Source organism: Thalassophryne amazonica, chromosome 19, assembly GCF_902500255.1.
Source record: "Thalassophryne amazonica chromosome 19, fThaAma1.1, whole genome shotgun sequence".
Lineage (NCBI taxonomy): Eukaryota > Metazoa > Chordata > Actinopteri > Batrachoidiformes > Batrachoididae > Thalassophryne > Thalassophryne amazonica.
The window spans coordinates 56,979,759-57,001,485 of record NC_047121.1 but is presented as its reverse complement, the minus strand read 5'-3'; the positions used below and the strand labels follow the sequence as shown (position 1 = coordinate 57,001,485).

Below are 21,727 nucleotides of genomic sequence, written 5' to 3'. Positions count from 1 at the left end.
TTTTGCAGGCAGACTGAATAAAGCTTAACAGTTAAAACATTTACGAAGTCTGAAATCAAAGATTTTAGTACCTGCCTGTTAAATGTTTTGTAGCAGACAGACAGCTCTATCCTCTGCAGGCAGAGGAGAGCTGGTTACAGGAGAGAAAGGAAGTGAGAGAGGGGAAAAAAGATCATTTCTCTTTACACCATAATGACTCTCTAGCATATCACGCAAGTCATTAACAAGCATACAGTTTTAACTTATGGTGAAAATTTTAACCAAACTAATCCCAGGCAAGTTATTTAAATTAATGTCACATCTGACATTTTATAAAATGAAAATATCAGTTATATGTCTTAGTTTTAAAGTAATGCACTAATTTTGAAGGTTTTAGTGTTTGGACATGCATGCTGCAGTGCATTATGGGTGAAGTTTCACGACAGGAGAAATACATTGAGATGCTCTGATCAGGCTGCACTTTAACCACTGCACACGGAAGACAGGATTAAACTCTTTGTATATGGTGCCTAAAATTCTCCTGAATATATTCTCTGGGTTTATAGACGTTGTTATTGTGTTTGTTTTATGTAAACATGCCAGAAGGAAGCTCAGGTTGTTTTCGGGGTCTCTACTGCCATCTACTGAGATATCCCATAATCCTTTGTGCACCAGAGAGTTGCTGCGGTCACTTTCTTGTCACTGGCATTTCACAAATGAGCAAATGCTAAATTTGTGTGTTATTGATTTTACTGATTGCTGTAATTTTATTATTGTCATTATTGTTATTATTTTAATCTATGTGTTTATTTATTATTGGCCGTAACCTGGTGCCCACTTCTGTACAGCACTTTGGTCGACTGCTGTAATTTAAAATGTGCTCTAGAAATAAAGTATGAGTTAAGTGTTGTCAGTATCAACAGTCTGTATCAATCTTGAGTTATCATATAGACTATATGTGTGTGTATATAAATACAAGCATGATGACATAATGTCTTGTATGTACAGTGGTGAGACACGAAAAAGTGCCTGAAGACTCACGTGACCTGCAACATTCCTACACAAACCCTGGGCCTCATCATCCATCTTCCAACAATTTGAGAGGCTGCTGCTGTAATCACAGCTCGCACACAAGACCCGCTTCCCCAGCCCTCATCTAACACACGCACACACACATACATACATACATATACACAAAGGAGACCACAACCCTGCTCACCAACATACAACCGCTACATGACTGCAACATACCAGCCAGACTTAATCGTTCACTTATGGGGGCCCTAACAGAGTGATACTGTTACTCTCTGCGGGACTGAGCAGCGCACGCCAACACAAGATCACTCTGCCAACAGGGGTGGTCAAGTTACCTACACGCATATAACACACTGGAATGAAAACCAACTGGGTAGACCCACCGTCCCTGCTGAGTAGCTCAGAGTGTCACAACATGTGTCTTGAGGAAAATGCATAATGGCGGGGGGAGTCTTCTGTGAAGAATCATGACCCTCTGATCACCTCTTGCATGAACACAACCTTCCCCAGAGGAGCTCTATGTCACAAGACTTCCCCCACTCTCATGCAATAGAGACCACGTCTGTCCATGTGTGGGTTCAAGTGCTGAGTCCCTCCAAACCACTTCTTTTCCATTTCTGGGAAACCGACCCCCTGTTTTAGTATTATGCCTCTCAACTCCCAAACCCCACCAATTTCCCAGTTTTTTTTTTTCCTGCTTTGATATAATCAGGAATGGTCTGAACCATCCAGAAACCATATAAACCTCATTTGAAAACATGCCTCATGACCAACCTTTTGTCCATGGTGCCCTTTTTCCTCTTTCGACAAAAAGCTACACTGAGATTTCCCAGTCAAATTACTGACATGCCAGTTGGTGACAAGCCATGGAAGGATTTAGGAAGCCCCAGAGGGACGGTGTGTGTGTGTGTGGGAATAACAGTGACGGGAGTGCTCATGGAATTTGGACAGTTATGTTTGTCAAGGAACATGTGGGGAAAATGGGTACTGACTAGACCTCCTGCAAGGTACTCATCATTTAACTGAGCATTATGAGGAACGATGAGCAATTTATTGGGAAAAATATATAAATTCCAACAATAAACAGGTCTACAGGATAATTAACTCTTGTCTGACTCATGATTCATAAAAGTGACCGGGTGAAAAGAAAAATATTGACAAACGCAAGCAGAGACTGAAAACCTGAGTCCCCCTGATCAGTTCCTTCCTTTGAAGGGTTAGAATAGCTTAATTAGTCAAATACAAATAAAAAAACAAAACAAAAAAACTTCAGGATCAGATCCGGAAGAATCGTTTGATTGGGATAATTCCATGCAAAATCATTTACAATTGCTACAGATGAGGTTTGGTTGCAGATAAAAACCACAATGCCCCATTCAAAACAAACAAACAAAAACTAATGCATCTATCCCTAAATAGCAAGAAAATAATCCCTTAGAACAAACCCTGGTGTTGCTCAAGAAGATCAAGCAGCTATATAACACTGGACATCATACAATATTTTTTATACAGTTTGAGACACACCAACAATAGAGACAAATACCAGTTTATTAACAAAATAGTTGTATAAAAAATATAATGTAATTATCTATGTATAAAGCAAGGTGCGTCTGTCTGTGTATGTGGCTCACATATCTCACTGACTGTCAGATTGGCCTCAGCTTTCGGATATGGCTTGCGCATTGCACGATGATGTGCATCCTTTATTATGAAAATTTGTGGGGATTCATTTTCAAAACCTTTATTTTTATTAATGTAACATTAGTTCAGCGCATTGAGCGTCTGATGCAGATGGAAAAGCACTATATAAATGCAGTCCATTTACCATTTATTTGCCATTTCCAAGATGGGGCCCTCTGTGGCGTCTCTGTACTATTCTTCCACCACCTACACGGCTGTAAGCTACAGTAGAGAAACACTTCTGAACATTGACAAAGTTCATCACAAACTTTATTTTACCCTCTTCAATCTTCAGTCTTTAGCCCAGAAGCCTTCTGCTGCTCTGCAGCCACTTCCCCTCACACATACTGAATGGACAACAAACCTGGTATGGCAATGCCATTCTATTTAAACACTAGCAAGAAAACATCCAAAACTCCTTAAAGCTATGATCTGCCACCATTTTGGGTTCATAAATGGCAACAACAAAGACGACCTTGACAAAAACAAGCGATTTGCCAGGCATGCCAAATGGAAGTGAAGTACTGCAGAAATACGACTATATACGAATGTGAGAAGTCAGCTTTAGTCAGCACAGAGGGTGGCCATTACAAGCAACACCACTCTTAAAGTTCACCGATTTTGCAACAACATGCCAACACATGCACATCCATGTGGGTAAGAAGTCCATTAACATGTAGCCTACATTTCAAAATAAAAGCTGCTGCCAGACTGTCTGCAGATCACCTAAACAAATTCATACTTATTACAGTGTTCCACCATACATACCCTTTACCTCAAAAAAGAAATCTAACCAGACTGAGCCTTCAAAACAATTTCAAAAATCATGCTGTTGCATTACTTTTTTCAGTTTCCCCCAATGACCAAAAAAAGAAAAACACACCGATAGTGGTACTTTCACATTGTTGGAATGGGGTTCAACTCTCTACAATGTCCTTGCTAAAAGCCAAAACATATGAAAACACAATAGTTATCAATCAAGCCACACATTTCACAACAAACCTAAATGTCCTTGACTCACATTATCAATAACTACTGTATTCACATCCACGTTTTTGCTTCATGTACACTAACTGCGTTTATTCCTTTCTATATCTCCATGTGTGTATATGTCTGACCATGTTGGATGAATGTCAACCTTTTTCTTAAAATAACTATTTGTGTGTCTCATATCTCAATGTCAACCATGTCTTAACAAACACGCACTTTGTCTGTTAAAACCATGTAAGAGTAAGTACACCTCCTTGTACATTCCACCTTGAAACACAGCCACATACAACCAGCCATAAAAAATCTACACAAGCTCCATGGGAATACAAACCTCCTATGGAGACTGCACTGGTTCTTTAAATCTAAACACCAGCAGCATGCTTCACTCACAGCACCCTCTGCAGCCTGGAGGTCTTTGTTGAAGGCATCTCCTGCTTTTACTTTTAATCGTCACTGTCTCATACAAATACGAGTACAACCTAAAAAGCTCAAAAGACTTGAATTTAAATTAATGCATTTTTTTTTTCCTTTCTGAAGCCAGTTCTGGATCTAGACTGTTTGACTGACACACCTTGTTTACAATAAGTCAGTGTGTTAAACTTTACATGGTTTAAAAAAAAGGCAAATTGCCCAAAGGTAAAAAGACATTCTGAGATGGAGGAACAGACACGTCCTCACTGACTCACCTGCTGTTGGGTTGTCTGGGTTCTTGTCTGGATGGCATTTCAAAGCTTTCTGTCGATAAGCTTTCTTGATCTGAGTTTAAAAAAATAAAAACCAGAGAGAGGCAGAGAAAGGCATTACATTTGGTCGAGTCACTCTTTTTTCTAAGTCTGCTGCAGAGTGTACCTTAAAATCCTCTGCAGCTCTGTAACTATGTGCCATGCAATGACATTGACGTGTGTGACAGTTTTAAAATCTCTGTTGCATCTTTATGCAATTTTCTGGATTATGCTTTTTCTAGATTTGTCTCTCAACGAGCTCTTCTTTCTACAATCTACTGTACCTCCAAATCACAGGTGAGGTGTACAATTTCCTCCATGAATTGCAAGTGATTTGAGCATCATTTTACAACTTTGTGTTGTGAAGTTTGTCATATTTGCAGATTTTTCTTGAACCGGCCTCGGCTTACTCTTCGAGGCTGCAAATACTGAGAATAAGGCCAAGACAGTAAGGGCACCACCGAGGCACCACTTCAAAACATAAAATAAAATTCTGATTTTAACACTGTCTTCTTCATTGACACTGCAAAATGACTACATCTCTCATGTCAATATCTGTTATCTGCCGCTGCAGACAGCATTGATTCTCCTACAGTGACCAATATGATGGGTTTTCTACAGTCAGCGGCCCAAAAGGCTAACTCATGCAAACAGAAAAAAAGAAAAAAAATCTTGGCTCCCCTTTCTTTATGCAGATTGATCCATGAGAAGACCTTTGACTGAGATTAATGAAAAATTGTTTCTTGCTTTTGAGTAATGCTGCTAACAAACCAAATCAACAGATGGAATATATGACAAAAAAAAAATTCAGGTATATCCAAACTTTTGACTGGTACTGTACAAGCGCGCTCTCTCACACACACACACGTTCTCCAATCCTAATCAGGCATGCTCACAATCAGCGTGCTGAGGGCCAGAGAAATTGGGAGCACCTTTCTTCATGTCTGGGAAACATTTATATTGGATCTTATGTTCTCTGACAAATGCAACTCTTGTCTGTGTGTTGTTTTGCACAATTTTATCTTGAGCATACGTGCCAAAACATACAGAGCTGAAAGGGGAGAACAAAAGTGTGAGGGAAGAGAGAAAAACTGTGTAATCCATCAGTACTCCACTGAGACCTCCTGGCACTCGGCTTCGACACGTTAGGCTGGATGCCCACCGACCGATGGACATGAGCGAAAGCTTGAGCTTGTCCAATAGTTAAGTCCAAGAGCCTTCTGTCTCTTGGTCAAAAGCAACACTTAGTCTCTTCATATGTTCAATGACAGATGAGAACGTGGTTCAATACAAGGGCTTTGACAGTTTAAACATCATTAGGACATATTTAGTCTCCCAGAGCCTCCCGACATATTAACACCGACACGCAAGCCTCTGGACTGCTGCCAAACACACAAGCTGACTGCTGGCCTGAACGGTTGAGGACACACTAGGACTCTTGCCAATGCGGCTACAATTACTAGTGAAGCATAACTGCTGTCAAGGCAGCAGCTGACAAGTTGTCACATACGAATCAATAACCGAACGACACGGGCACGTGCACAAGAGGACAACGTATAATGCAATCAATACAACCCAGAACTCACACACAAAGAACATTTACTACACTGTTCTTCAAAATAAAAGGCTTCCTCACCAGCTAGCATGTCTGCAGACATATGTCAATCTCTCTGCAGTTTTTAATCCCCCTTTCTTTTCTGTTCTGAGTAAACCACAGTTAAGCCAAATAAGCATCTGCTGCATCTCCAAAGGTCCGACTGCTGCTTTGTCTGGGACTCTGGGTTTTGTTTTGTATTTTCCAGTTTTTCTAAACTGTTTTTCAGTTGCAACTTAGAAACTTTATACAAGTCTTACTTTTGTCATCTGCCACAAGATACAGACAAAAATATAAGCTGTGATGAAATGACTCCATGGGCCAATCTGGACCGAAATTTAACACTATAATTAGTGTTAAATTTAAAATCAGAGTGACATGAAGCAACTGCTTGAATATGCTTCTTCCAAGGTCTGTTGATTAATGCCCACAGCGCGGTGTACATCACAATTTACAGATCCTACTGTTTCTTCTTCAGGTCTTCCTGGGAAGTGTGAACAAAGAAAAATCTTATCTTAAGTCCAAGTCTAACTACAAGTTTCCATTTTGTGACAGTTTGTTTTTTCAAAAGGATCAAACTTAGCATGTGTTTACCTCATAGGCCACAAATTTATAAAAGAACATTAACTGTCTGACAATTACATATGGACACCGTTTTTCAAGATAGCCACGAGTTGTGCCATGATTTTTTTTTTTACTTTTTGTTGTACTGTTTGCTCTTTTTTTTTTTTTTTTTTTTTGCCAAGCTGGCGGTGCGAAGAGACGCACCAGCTTCTCTAGCTCCTGGTGTAGTCCTTAGCAAATATAATAGTTTTAGCAGTTTTAGCAGCTCTAGTGTTCCGAGTAACACAGCGATAAAATACAGCTCCAAAGATCTGCTTGAGCTAAACAACAATTGCCAACATGTCTGAATCCACCCGGACCTAAAGGCAACACTCGGCAGATTGACAGAGCAAGTCTTCTTCTTCTTCTTGGTTGTCGGCAGGCTAGACATGGTCAGTGCATTGCTGCCCCCCTCAGGTCATAAGACACAGAACACCTATTAAATGTCAATGAGATAGACACAACACACCTATATTTTCCAATACAAGCCACAGTTTTTTTAAAAAACAAACCACCAAATTCACTCTCTTCTTTGGGAGGCTCCATGCCCCAGTAATGTCCTCAAAGAAAAGGTACTACAACCCAAATCTACCAAACCGCGAAACATGACCCTTCTATCCTCTGCATACAAAGGGCAGTGTATTAGCACATGAAGAACAGATTCGGTGACACTGCAAAAATGACAGCAACCGTCCAGATATTTCCCAAGCACATACAGCCCACTGTTTAACCCACAATGACCCAGCCTAAGCTTTGCCAACTTCCCATCATCGTGACGTGAGGCACCCAGTGACACATTACCCTGCTCTACTTTTGAAACAATAGTGTGAAGGTGTCTACCCTTGGTCTCAGTATCCCAAATGTGCTGCCACTGCTGGTGTATACTACCATTAACAAAACCACGGCACTCCATTCTACTAAAAGGAATGTGAAACAGGATGGTGTCAGTCCTTAAGCCGGCCTTAGCAGCAGCATCAGCCATTTCATTCCCATAAATTCCCACATGGGTTGGGACCCAAAGAAACCCTACACAACACCCAGCCTCTCCAAGTTTAAACAGCAACATCAAAATTTTACTAACCACATCTGCTCTGGCCACGCACCCTCCACCCACTAAAGACACCAGTGAAGACAGAGAGTCAGAACAAATTACAACACTTTTAAGTCCAGCATCCTCTACCCACCACAGTGCCCAGAGGATCGCAAGCAACTCAGCGGTAAACACAGAAATGCCGTCAGATAAATGGTGACACTTACTGAACCCAAATTGAGGAACATAAACACCAAAACCCACTCGTCTAGTTGCTGGATCTCTCGAACCATCTGTGTAAATCTGGGTAATGTCTCTCCACAAAGTCCTGAGATGGACATTTGCATAAGTCGCCAGACTTCCTTTAAAATCTTTATGCAACTCTGTCAATGACAAATCAACATCTGGCACAGGCCACAGCCAAGGTGGAGTTACTGGCCAGACCACTGGAGGAGCAACACTACTATTATCAAAATTAAGCCCCTGTAATCGACCTTTTAATGAAAACAGAAAACAGCTGCCGTTGCATGTAGCTGTGCCACCTCCAAACTCCCAACTGTCATCCAGCACAGAAGAGGACAAAAGCGCCGTTCCAGCCCCCTTTAATTTCACTATATAGTTTAATCCCAGTTTTATGTGTCTCGACAGAGCGAGTCTCAGCTAGAGCCGGCTTAGACCCAAGAGGAAGCGCTGCACACATGAGCGAAAATGGGGTAAACGCGGAGGTCTTCTAAACAAGCTAAAAGCTAACGGCGGAAGACCGGCTATCCATCACAATTTCTATTCAACATCCGTGCACTGGATAACAAAATGGACTTGCTACGACTGAGATTACATCAGCGGGACATACGGAGCTGCAGTGTTTATGTCCTGATGGAGACGTGGGTCAACAACAACATGCCGGATTCTGCCTTCAAGCTACATGAGCGGATACTCTTCCATGCGGACAGGGACCAGCAGCACTCCGATAAAACCAGAGGAGGAGGGCTTTGCATCAACATTAACAAAGGTTGGTGCACAAACTGTTCTGAGGTGAAAAGACACTGTTCTGAAGCTGTAGAATATCTTACAGTAAAATGCTGCCCTCACTAACTGCCGCAGGAAGTTAAAGCAGTGTTTATTGAGGCCGTCTACGTCCCCCACAAGCTAATGCTAACGACACTCTGAAGCAGCTACATAACTCAATCAGCTTGTATCAAAACAAACATCCAGATGCGCTGTATGTAGTGACAGGGACTTCAACCACATAAACCTGCAAGATATTCTCCCCAAGTTCCACCAGCATATAAACATTGCCAAACGAGGGGAAAACACGCTGGACAAAGTGCATACTAATATACGTGGAGCTTACAGAGCAGCCCCCCGCCCCCATCTCAGCGCCTCAGACCACGTCACTCCTCATGCTTCCTGCTTACAGCCCAGTGTCGAAAAGCAGGGACACCATCACAAAGACCATCTTTGTGTGGCCAAGTGGTGCTGTGTCCATGCTTCAAGACTGCTTTGAGACTACGGACTGGCAAATGTTCAGAGCCGCTGCAACAACAGGGAGCAATGTGGACCTGGAGGAATACTTATTGACTGTGCACTGCTACATCCAGAGCTGTATGGACAATGTGACCACCTCCAAGACCATCACCATCAGGCTAAACCAGAAACCCTGGATGACCGGAAAGGTGCGCTCCCTGCTGAAAATTTGTGATGCTGTATTCAAAGACAGCGATGCAACAGCACTCAGAGCAGCCAGAAGGAACCTGTCGGCGGAAATAAAAAGAGGTAAGTCCACATATGCCCTCAAGGCTCAAGGCCACCTCCAATCCAAAGACCCACAGAGCATGTGGAGGGGCATCACAGACTACACAAACAGTGTAGCACAGTGGTCTGCAGACCCAGTGCTCCCGGACGCTCTGAATGCCTTTTACGCGCGTTTTGAGGCGTCGAACACCACCACCCCCTCCCGAGTCCCTCCCTCCCCCAAAGATCCCCCCAGTCAGCAAAATCAGAACAGCAGAGGTGAGGAACGTGCTGCAGAGGATCAACCCCCGAAAGGCCCTGACAGACTACCAGGGAGGGTACTAAAAGACTGTGCACACCAGCTGTCTGAGGTTCTGGCAGATATATTCAACATCTCTCTGTCTCAGTCCAGCGTTCCGCTGTGCCTCAAGACATCAAGGATCATCCCTGTGCCAAAGACCTCTGCACCATCCTGCCTCAACGACTACAGGCCAATTGCACTCAGCCCCATCACCACAAAATGCTTTGAGAGGCTGGTGATGAGGCGCCTGAAACAGACCATCAATGTGACTATAAATGAGCACCAGTATGCGTACAGGCAAAACTGGTCCACAGCTGATGCCATCTCCACCTTGGTGCATCAGACCCTCTCTCACACAGAGAACAAGGACTCCTATGTGAGGCTATTGTTCCTGGACTTCACTTCTGCATTTAACTCCATTATCCCGCAGAAACTGATGTCCAAGCTGGCTGAAGTAGGAGCCCCCCAGCACTGTGCAACTGGGTCCTGGACTTTCTGACTGGGAGGCCACAGAGTGTCAGGATCAACACCACCTCATCCTCCACCATCATCCTGAACACAGGCTCACCCCAGGGTTGTGTGCTCAGCCCACTGCTGTACACATTGATGACCTTCGACTGCAAAGCCCAGCATAAGAATAATCTTGCTGTTAAGTTTGCAGACGACACAGCGGTGATCGGGCTCATCAGCCAAGGGGATGAGACAGCATACAGGCCTGAAGTTGAGAACCTGACACAGTGGTGCGGAGGCAACAACCTCATCCTCAACACTCAAAAGACCAAGGACATAGTTGTTGACTTCCGCAGGTCAGCCCCCACCACCCCCTCCCACCTCTACATCAACGGAGCAGCGGTGAAGATCGTCTCCTCCATCAGGTACCTTGGAGTCCACCTCTCCAACACTCTCACCTGGCCCACCAACACCACGCCTGTCAGCAAGAAAGCCCACCAACGCCTCTATTTTTTTAGGAAATTGGGACGAGCCGGACTGAACACCGAGGTCCTCAAGGCCTTCTACAGCTGTGTGTCCTGTCCTGCTGCCTCCCTGTGTGGTATGGTGGCTGCACGGTGGCAGAGAAGAAGGCACTGCAGCGGGTGGTGAAGTCTGCACAGAGGACCATCGGATGCAGCTTACCGCCCATTGGGGACATCTACATCTCCAGATATAGAGACAGAGCCACCTGCATCCTCCGAGACTCCACCCACCCTGCACACAGTCTATTCATACCCCTTCCCTCTGGAAGGAGGCTGCGCAGCATCTGGGCAAAAACATTCAGACTGGAAAACAGCTTCTACCCGAATGCCGTCAGACTGTTGAACAGTTCAACATCCACCACCGAAATGTGAAAACTGCACTAACATGTACATAGTCACTTTCTCTTTAATGCTCTAACACTGCTGCTGCCGACCCTGTGCCTTGTACATATATTAAGGAGATAATGGACTTTCTATCTAATGACAGAATCATGGGAGAACTTGAGGAGCTGACAACAGAGATGCAGTTGGACATTATTCTTTGACCGGCATTTACGTGCAATCCGTATGAGGACTTATAGTGGACCTGCACATTGTTGTCCGGCTGGCGATGGCTTGCATGATCTGTGCGTGGGGACTCTTTGATGGTGTGGACTTTACATATTCAATCTTGGAAATTATTCTACAAGTGGGTGAGTGCCCAGTTCAGTTCAGTTTCTTTTTTTTTTTTTTTTTTTGGTCTTGTCAGTGGAGCTGGTAGGCTTTATTTTTATTTTACTTTGAGAGTCTGTCAGATTTTAGATGGTGGTGGTTGTTGGTCTTTCGATTGCCACAGGTTTTTTGTCCAGACTCCTGCACTGGGATTTACACCCTTTCTGATGCAACTCCCTGGAGAAACATGCACAGCTTATCGTCTACCTCAGGGTCTCCAATCCAAGTACTAATCAGGACCCATCCTGTTAACCTTCTGAGATCTGATGGAATCAGGGATCTGCTAAAACAACCTGTAGAGAAATACAATCTAGAGAAATCACTTAAAGCCTTGCTGCACGGACTAGGTGCCCCACTCAGATGCAGACAGCTTGTCTTCATTATACGAGTCTTTGCTCCAAGGTACAACTGACAAACTGATCCTGGCACAGCCACGGCACCGGTACAGCCTTGAGCCCATGTGGCTGATTATCTGCCTGATCTGCCACAGGCTCATCCTTAATGACGGCACTCTGCCATTGCCAGGACATTAACAGAACCCAGCAAACTAAATCCATGCATGACAGGGACACGGGACAACTACGAAGAGACATGGGTAGAACTTAATGCCCCCAAAATCTGGTAGAAATCAGGACTGCAACCAAGGATAACTGACTTAAACCTGTTAATGATTTTGTGATTAAATGTTTAGTGAATAAAAATGTCCTTTGCAGCTGACACAATCCAAAAGGTAATGTCAGCCTCAATGCATGGAGTTAAATTACTCTGAATTTGTTCAAAACTTCAAATTTACAAATGTGCTTCAACCTTTATAAATTACACAGTTGAGCCACTGTCACTCAAAGTAACCACACCCCTAATCATGCACAACTTTGTGTTTTAAGGCATAAAGTTCATCTTAAACTAAGAAGATAGAAAAAAAAATTGAAAATAGAAAAAAATTGACCCCGCCCTCCCCCCCCACAGTAGTCACAGAGGAGGAAATCATCTATAGAGACCAAAATCATTCTTATACCAGGCTGTAAACATGTTTATTTCTGCTCTAAAGCTGGAAATTTTAACATGGAGTTGAATGGGAGCTTGCTCACTTTTGAAGCAAACCTCAAGTGGCCAGTAAAGGAACTGCATTCTTCTTCTGGGTGGGCTTCATCTGAGACCATCCCAGCTTACCACTTGGTAAAAACAAAGAAATATATTTTTATTAATTTCATAATTAAAAAAAAAATCAAAGTAAAACTCAAATGAACATAAGCAAATTGGTTTTAAAATGGTATATCATGGTTTTTGATTTTTCAGACAGTGGCTGGATAAAATAAATAAAAAACTCAGAACTAGACAAGCACAAACTTGCCCTTGGTGGCTTTTGTCCACTGTGGTAATAACAAACCCAAAGACATTATGTGTGGTCTTGGCTGTCGACAGCCAAGCAATCTGTGGTAGGTAAGAACACGAGTTTAAACAGTTATTACCCGTCCCGGACACTGCCGATATGCATGAGCACGTTTTATATGTGCAGCTCGCCTTCAGCGCAACGAGAAACAAACCCAACTAAACCGCAGGTTTTACAGCGCAGGCTCCACAAACAGTGTTAACACCTAAATTTAAGGCATTTCACATTTAGACAACAAAGAAAAAAGCCCCAAAGGTCCTGAAAGGGACTTACTAGAAAATTTGTACAGGTCCATACTCTCGTGTCAAGATCAAATATTTAACTTGTACAAAGCAGGTTTTTTTTTTTTGTTAGTTTTTCAAGACCATATTTGCTCAAAATTATCACCTGTTAAACCTCAAAATTCACTGATTCAACAGGAAAATTTCAAAAGAATGACGTCAGGTGAGTGAACAGGTGGCTGGACACACACACACACACACACACACACACACACACACACACACACACACACACACACACACACAGGCCGTGATAATGAGCTGTAGCCCATAACAGGAACAATATTACAGTTTCGTAAGTGACAGAGCGAGACAACACAAGGTGCAAATGCACAAACCCATGTCAAGGCAACGTTGTACGAGGTGCACTTAATCTTACATAAAGCGGTTCTGGGAGGAGTGTCTTCCTCTCTCTGTGATAAACAACATGACTGACAGTGACGCTCTTGCTGTGAGCCAACAACTGGAACCAAACGGTCCATATGATGACATGAATCTCAACACATTTGGTTGATTTTTCAGCCCCCGCAGCCTCTTCACTATCTCCATCCACCATCAGCAGACCTCATAAAAATCTGAAATCTGACTTTCTGCCCAAGCCACAACCACTAAGTTCCTCCAGTACAGTCCCGTGGGGAGGACAGGACTTTGAAATCCAATTAAGAAATTAACTTCTTCCTTTATTTTGGCACAGTTTCATTGCCCTTCTGGCCTGTGAGTGTTGGAAACTGTGAGGGGAGCCAGTCATGGGCTCAGGGCAGGACGAAAAGAAAAGGAAAAAAAGACATCAGAAGAAGAGTGAAGAAGCCTCCCACAGTCAATTCAGAACCCATATAAGTGCATTCAGGCACAATTCAGTTTGACATAAGCAGAGGCAAGCCAACAAATGTTTACTCTTTTGTAAATAGACCATCCACTGCACCAGAGCATTTTCTGTGCTGAAAAGGATCCAATCTTCAGGCCGCGTCAGATGAAATCATAACATTAACACTTCAATCGAGCGCGCAGACCTGCTGTGTTACAAGTGCTGAAATCAACTGTCAATTCATTCATTAGCCAACAGAAAAGCACTGCTTGTAATTTTATTTTATTTTTTTAAACATGCAGTATCAGAATTTTCCACACTATAAGTCACACCAGCGTATTCAGTAGTTAGAAACAGATGTATCGCCTGATTGGTGTCGAAACCTACATAAGACGTGTGTGAACTAAACAGCTGTTGACCTCAGCAACCAGCAGCTCGATCTCCACCTGTGGCTCCAAGGCCCTCCTGCAATTTTATATTAAAAAGGCTACCTTTACATCTCAAATTTCTTTAGGAGACATTTTGTATTCATAAAGATGGCAGCATGATGATGTCACAGGAGTGCAGACGATTCTGGGACAAATGGAAGAATAAATAATTATCTAGTTATTATTTTAACAGGAACGTTTTCCGCTGGTTTTTGCGGTAAGCTTCTTAGAGCTTGTTAAAAGTACATCCACAAGTGATTATCACCTCAAAATTAAGAAACAAGATGACACCATGAGTGAATGGTCATTAACAATGGTTGAGTTTGAAGGGGGCTTCCCCGATTTTACCAGTTTAACGTATAGTTTAAGGTGGGGAGTGAACTCAGAAGACTCAAAGACTGACAGCTGACAGGAAATGGACTTCAATTTTAGATGTTGTATTCAAAGATAATGTCTTCACTAAAGAGACAGTTGCTACAACAGCTTCCAAGCTGCTCACAGAGCGCTCTTCCTGCATCTTCTGCATGCACTCAATCTCGCACCCAGATGGGTGGGCCCTTGCCTTAAGCGTGTATCCGTAAAGTTATGTGATTGGTTGTAAAATGTTGCATTTGACATTTATAAGCAGTGACTGCTCACGTTGTATATGTGTAAAACGGTGTTTTGTCTGTGTAGTGTGGTAAACAAAAAAACAAAAAAAAAAAACAGTATGCATCATTGCATCCCAGAGATATGAAGTTATCAAATAGACCAAGGACGTGGCCATGAGACATACTTTCCAACAAGTTCAAAAATGCTTGATGTCACCACCTACTGTTGCCACTTACTGCATTTACTTTCTGAATTTACTTTCTGCTGTGCTGATGCACAAAGTATCTCAATCTCTGTTTCACTATCAATGTCTGATACTTAACTTCTGCATGTACAAACAGCATGCATCTGTCAAACAGTTACTTTTTTGTACTTACACACATACTAAATTTTGTCCAGAGGACAGCACTTAAAACCATTCCTCCACACAATTGATAAACGAGGAACCTGAAATCTCCTGGCTGACTGGACATCTGTTTTCTATGTTGAATATCAGAGCAGTAAATTATCTGACAGAGGATCCATCAATAGTAACAATTGATGATTGGAGCCAACTTCATAAATGGAAGTGTTTGATGTGTGTCTTTATTTTGTGTTATTGTATAACTGTGTTTTAGAGTGTTGGACTTGGAGATGGCACTTTAGATAGAAGGACACTGCTGGACATAGTTATTTTTTTCTGATAAACATCAAGTAGCCCAATTTTTTGATTTAGAAACAGTCGATATTGGAAGCTGTCAGCTGTGTATTTATTTGGTCTACGGTTTGTGACACATTGTTTTTCTATCCATTTATGCTGTTTATTTAATATGAATGAAAAAACGCAAACGTTTTGTGTCAATGCTGACAAGCAGCAGAGTATTTATGTGATACAACACCTCCCCCTAGTGGCTGTTTATTTGCATCACACCTTTTTACTGTGGGATACGTTAAAGTATTATTTTTGCTGTGGACCATATTAGAGTTGAATAGAAATATTTATTACAGGCTAAAATTGCAGACTTTTCTTTAATTTGAGTGTATTTACATCCGCATCAGATGAGTTGGAAAGCCTTACCGAAAGTGTTTTTATCGGTGGATCTGACAAGGTGGGGGAAAAAACACATTTCTAACATTACGACTAGGCGTTACTACAGAACACGGACTTTACATAAAACACTCTTCTCGAATAATTACAGCTTTAAAACTTTTTAAAAATCACACCAGAGTAGCTGCTGTCAGCTAATGCTTGCTAGCTCTTGAGGTTATTTTAACGCACCTCTTTGACGGTTGCGGTGTTTTCTACACCGAGTAACCCGTACAGGTCCATCTGCAGGAGCTCCTTCGTCTTGTTGGACATATCGAATCGAATCGAACCGAACCGTGAAAATGACACAAAAATAACAACTGCAACCGTGATGCTAACGTTCAGCTAAAAAGCTGTCGGATTGTGACAACTCGGAGTACAACAGCGCCACCGTGTGAAGCGGAGGACGGAGCGAGAGGCCACAAATTAATTCAGAAAAATCAAAATTACAAAATAACGAACGCGGAGATCAGCTATAGCCGCTATCCAGCTACCAAATGAATAATTTCATGTCAGTCTCAAGATTGATACACTAATTTCAGTGGCGGATCCGCGGGGGGTGAGGAGGGGGGGAGTTAAACCAAAGGTGTGATAAAATATAGGAAAGGTTAAGGTTCTGCATCAACAAAGGCTGGTTGATGCAGAATTGGTGTTTAAAATAAAAATTGTGAATCAAAGCAATGACCAGAGAGTCAGTGTAGCTTCCCTTAAAATGCAGGAAAAAAACACTATACAATTTTGGAATTTTTCAGGGGGCATGGTCCCAGACTATAGGGCTCTCTGAACCCAGTCACAATCCACCCTCCAACACCACCACCTGAAGCTAGATCCACCCCTGCATTTGTGCAGCATTACAGTCACTATAGACATAGGCGGCTCTTGGTGGGGCTGGATGGGATTCATCCCCACCCCCAAAATTTTCAGTTGACCCATTATAATCCCGAACAGAAAATTGACATTAACCACTCAAACGTCTGCATTTTAACATCATTTTCTTACCACCAATCTCTGACAGCTCCAGCTCAATAGTGCCCCCCCCCCCCCCCCCGCATTATCCAGTCTGAGCATCAGTCACATTTTCCTATTAGCTTTGGAATGCCAGCATGTTTAAACACTGATTGTTGTCAAATAACTTTGTCCCTGAAGCAGAGCCTGGTGAAATAGAGAAATGAGAGGATAACAATCCAGCACTTCAAAATAATGAACTGGGAATAGCGCCACCTAAAGGTGAGCTGCCTCTATCCTGACTGTGTTGTTTTTATTTGTTGCTTCTGTCACTTAATAAAATTTGTAAAAACAAAATGTAGTTGGGTTTTGGACATCAGACTTTGCTGCGATCCAGATGGGGTGTGGGCATAGCATCACAACATCACATTCAAAATTGTACAACAGGGGTGGTCAAGTTCGGTCCTCGAGAGCCACCTTCCTCACACTCTTAGTTGTCTCCCTGCTCCAACACACCTGAATCCAATGAAAGGCTCATTAAAAGTCTGCTAACGAGTCTTTCATTGGATTCAGGTGTGTTGGAGCAGGGAGACAACTAAGAGTGTGAGGAAGGTGGCTCTCGAGGACCGAACTTGGCCACCCCTGTTGTACAAGTTTGAATGAATAAAAAACTGGTTATGAAGTATCTTTTCTCTGTGGTGCATTTTGTGGTGAAATATGCACCCAAATGCAGTAAATGGCTCCTAAAACTTCAAAATTTTCTAGGGGCATTATCCCAGACTGACCTAGCGAATGGCAACCTCTCGGTCACGCCGACTCCTTCACAAATCACCCCACCCTTTGCAAAATCCTGGATTTGCAGGGGATCCAGGATCTTCTTCCCTGATAACTGGGGCCCAGGTTCTTCTCTTGGTCAGCAGTACAACCGAGAACACAAAAATGTCTGGAGCCTGTTTATTTCCTCTCAATAGGTGGAAAATATTCCACACATGCACATCAGCTGCCAGAGTTATTTGCAGTTGTGCCCAGTTGCGACTGTACCTTTAGTTGTGAGTTGTGTAGGCTTTTTTTTTTTTTTTTTGCTCTGCTCGGTACATTTACTCAAATTCTGTCATTTGACCACTTACCAAAATAACTAAATTAAAAAAAAAAACAATCAAGCCCCCACCAAGGGAGAAAAAATTAGAGCCACCACTGGAGCCAAAAAAGGTGAATTTTGCAAACATGGCATATTTGCAGTTTATTTCAGGATTCTGCTCTAAATATCTTACAAAATGACCTTTGGATTCACATCAAATATGTGCTGTTCCTCTGGAAGAAAGGAGGGGCACCAAAAGGCCCCTTAATCCAAGAACTAAGTCTGGGACCAGAGTCTGGGACCAGAGTTCTAATCCTCCTCCACAGGCCAAACATGTACACTCCCAAAAACCCACATCAGCAGAGCAACAGGACTGCAGCCAAAGTGTCCTGGGTGAGGGAGGAGGCCAAAATCCAAAAACCGCTGCCTGCGTCAAGTTACACAACGACACACACTATGAGACAGGAAACAGGGCGGTGGCCTTCCAAATGTATCCAACAAAATTAAACTGGAAGCAAAACTGTCACAGGACTGCGTGTTACTGCTGACATATATCACGTGTGCTGCAGTCGACCTTTGAGGAAACAGCAGTCTACTGTAGCAGGTGTTGCTTTTAAAGGACACAAAAATATGGCTTATTCATGATTTAAAAAAATATAATCTGATGTAGTGAACTCATTCTAGCCTAGCCCATGAAGCCAGCAAACATTTGATTACCAACCAACCAAACAACTTTATTTACAGGGGAGGTGATGGTCTAGTGGTTAAGGTGTTGGGCTTGAGTCCAGAAGATCATGGGTTGAAATCCCCGCCTGACTGGAAAATCACTAAGGGCCCTTGGGCAAGGCCTTTAATCCCCTATTGCTCCCAGTGTGTAGTGAGCGCCTTGTATGGCAGCACCCTGACATCGGAGTGAATGTGAGGCATAATTGTAAAGCGCTTTGAGTGTCTGATGCAGATGGAAAAGCGCTATATAAATGCAGTCCATTTACCATTTACCATTTATTTATTAAGCACTTTAAAACAATCAAACAGGACCAAAGTGCTGTACATAAAATAAAAATCACATAAAAGATATAAAACTGTAAACAATAGTACAACTAAAATAATTAAATGATTGCCTTAATTCTGAGCAAATAAAATATTCAAATATCTTGGATAGCTGAATAAGTCTGTGTATCATCTAACTTTCGACTTCTTTATTGTTTATTGTATGTTTATTGTCTAACAATAAACATACAAATAACTAACTACAGTATTGGGTGCTGTTAAACGCTACGTTTCACACTGAATCAATTTGCTTGAAGAACTGTAACATTTGACAATACTGAAGAAAAATGGAATTATAATATTGGGCTGCGACAGCAAACGACTTTTATTCTGAAAGTACCCAAGGGATAAAATTGAATACTGGTGTTGCTAGCTTGACAATATCTCAGCGAGCGAGTGGCCGCGCAAAGAAGCAGCCCGCGTTCCGTTCAGTCTTAGAATTAACAAACACCGCAAAAGGCTTTGAGAAAACCTTTCATTTGTTCTGCGGACAGGAAAAAATACGTCGTGTGGATGAGGACAAATCGCTGCCACGGCTGAGAACTGGTTTCTTCAGGGAATAAAATCAGGTAATAAGACGTCAACCCGATTAAAAGACAACATTAGCACCAAAAACGTATTTTCTGCTCGTTTTACTCCCCAACAAACTGTTATATTCCCCTGAATGTGGAGAAAATCTGTCCAAAGTAACAAAATGTGGCTGATTCAAGACCTTTTATGTTCTAATAATCCTGATTGAAAAATATTCTGGAGAGTCCCGTCGAGCCTGAAGACAAAATTATATAGATACATACATACTGGACATCATCAGTTGGTGGTTTGTAGGATGACTTTGGAGGTGAAGGAGAGGAAGAGAGTGAGAGCTAAACTAAGGACCAGATGATGGAAGGAAGCTGAAGACTGTACGACAGGCACTGGAAGGAGATGAAGCGATTTTGAACAACTACTGCAGATGTGAGGGAGACAGGAAGGTGCTGGGTGAGAGACATCTGGACAGTGGAAGTAAAATAAGGAGACATGGTGGTCGAACGAAGATGTTCGGGAAAGTATAAGGAGAAAGAAGATGGGAAATTCGGGAATTGATGAAAGTAGACAGGAGTACAAAGACCCACATAAGGTGAAAAGAGCCGGGGTAAAGGAACTGTACATGAAGTTAAACACTAAAGAAGGAGAAAAGGATTTGTACCGACTGGCCAGACAAAGGGACCAAGTTTGAAAGGATGTGCAGCAGGTTAGGGTAGTAAAAGATGCAGATGGAAATGTACTGACAAGAGAGGAGAGTATGCAGAGAAAGTGGAGGGAATATTTTGAGGAGCTGATGAATGAAGAAAATAAGAGCAAGAGAAGGATGGATGATGCTTGAGATTAGTAAGGATGAAGTCAGGACAGCTATAGAGTGGAAAGGCAGTTAGTCCAGGTGACATTCCAGTGGAGGCATGGAAATGTTTGGGAGAGATGGCACTAGAGTTTCTAACTAGACCATGTAATAAAATTTTGGAAAGTGAGAGGAAGCCTGAGCAGTGGAGAAGAAGTGTGCTGGTTCAGATTTTTAAGAATAAGGGCAATGTGTGTAACTACAGAGGCAAAAGGTTGATCAGCCACACCATGAAGCTATTTGAAAGAGTAGTGGAAGCTAGGTTTAGAAAGAAGGTGAAGATTTGTGAGCATCAACATGGTTTCATTCCAATAAAGAGCACCATAGATGCAATGTTTGCTCTGAGAGTGCTGATGGAGAAGTATAGCGTAGAAAAAGTTTATGATAGGATGCCAAGAGAAGAGTTGTGGTATTGTATGAGGAAGTCTGGAGTGGCAGAGAAGTATGTGAGGGTGGTTCATGGCATGTACAAGGACAGTAGGAATGACAGGTTCATTCAAGGTGGAGGTGGGATTACATCAAGGATCACCTCTGAGTCCTTTCTTGTTTGCAGTGGTGATGGGTAGGTTGATGGATGTGATCAGACAGGACCCTCAGGCTCACAGTGTCATCTGCAAACATCATAGTCCATCTGTGATGTTTGCAGATGACATTGTGATCTATAGTGAGAGTAGAAAGATGGTTGATAGGAGCCTGGAGAGGTGGAGATATACTCCGAAGAGAAGGGAAATGAAAGTCAGTCTGAGCAAGACTGGGTCTATGTGTGTGAATGAGAGGGAGCCCGGTGGAATAGTGCAGTTAAAAGGAGTAGAGGTGGTGAAAGTAGATGAGTTTAAATACTTGGGGTCAGCTGTCCAAAGTAGAGTATGTTAGAGAGGTGAAGAAGGAGTACAGACAGGCTGGAGTGGGTGGAGAAAGGTGGGAGGAGTGTCCAGGTAGGTTGGATCAGGTCTGCTGGACATGTTTAGTTCCTTGAAGATGTTTCGCTCTTCATCCATAAAAGCTTCATCAGTTATGAAGAAGCTTGTAATTAAAATAACACATTTTAATTACACAGTACTTAAATACAAGACAAATTATAACAAGCAGATGTCATGATTACACAATGCTAATTTATAATTACAGTATATTAAGTCATTGTTATGCACAACTGCTGCTCATTTTAAATGTGGTTATAAATAAATTTAACTTGACATAGTACATAATGACTACAAGGTGTCACAATGACCAGATTTTTAGATTGTATTTATTTATTAATATATTGTGTCATAATAATTACATGCAGGAAGTATGTCATCATACAACTGTTACATAATATAATTAGAAGATATTTAAGCATAAATAAAGGACCAGTCATAATTACAGTTT

The 21,727-nt window shown here is 42.3% G+C and overlaps 2 protein-coding genes across 10 annotated transcripts in view; one reads left to right on the top strand and one right to left on the bottom strand.

Annotated features, from left to right (window-relative positions):
* dnajc17 (DnaJ (Hsp40) homolog, subfamily C, member 17) overlaps positions 1–16,297 on the bottom strand; it is an 81,578-nt gene extending 65,281 nt beyond the window's left edge. For 3 of the 4 annotated variants that reach the window (XM_034195241.1, XM_034195242.1, XM_034195245.1), the window contains exons 1-2: positions 16,104–16,297; positions 4,371–4,440 (exon numbers count right to left, since the gene is read on the bottom strand). In XM_034195241.1, the coding sequence (XP_034051132.1) occupies positions 4,371–4,440; positions 16,104–16,184 (151 nt within the window). In that variant the 5' untranslated portion in view covers positions 16,185–16,297. The remainder of the gene's footprint in view (positions 1–4,370; positions 4,441–16,103) is intronic. The other variant, XM_034195244.1, reaches the window with a different exon arrangement.
* A 3,065-nt stretch (positions 16,298–19,362) lies between these two features.
* Positions 19,363–21,727, top strand: part of inf2 (inverted formin 2) — a 32,969-nt gene continuing 30,604 nt past the window's right edge. For all 6 annotated transcript variants that reach the window (XM_034195490.1, XM_034195489.1, XM_034195488.1 and 3 more), the window contains exon 1: positions 19,363–19,553. The gene's annotated coding sequence lies outside the window, so the exon portion shown is untranslated. The remainder of the gene's footprint in view (positions 19,554–21,727) is intronic.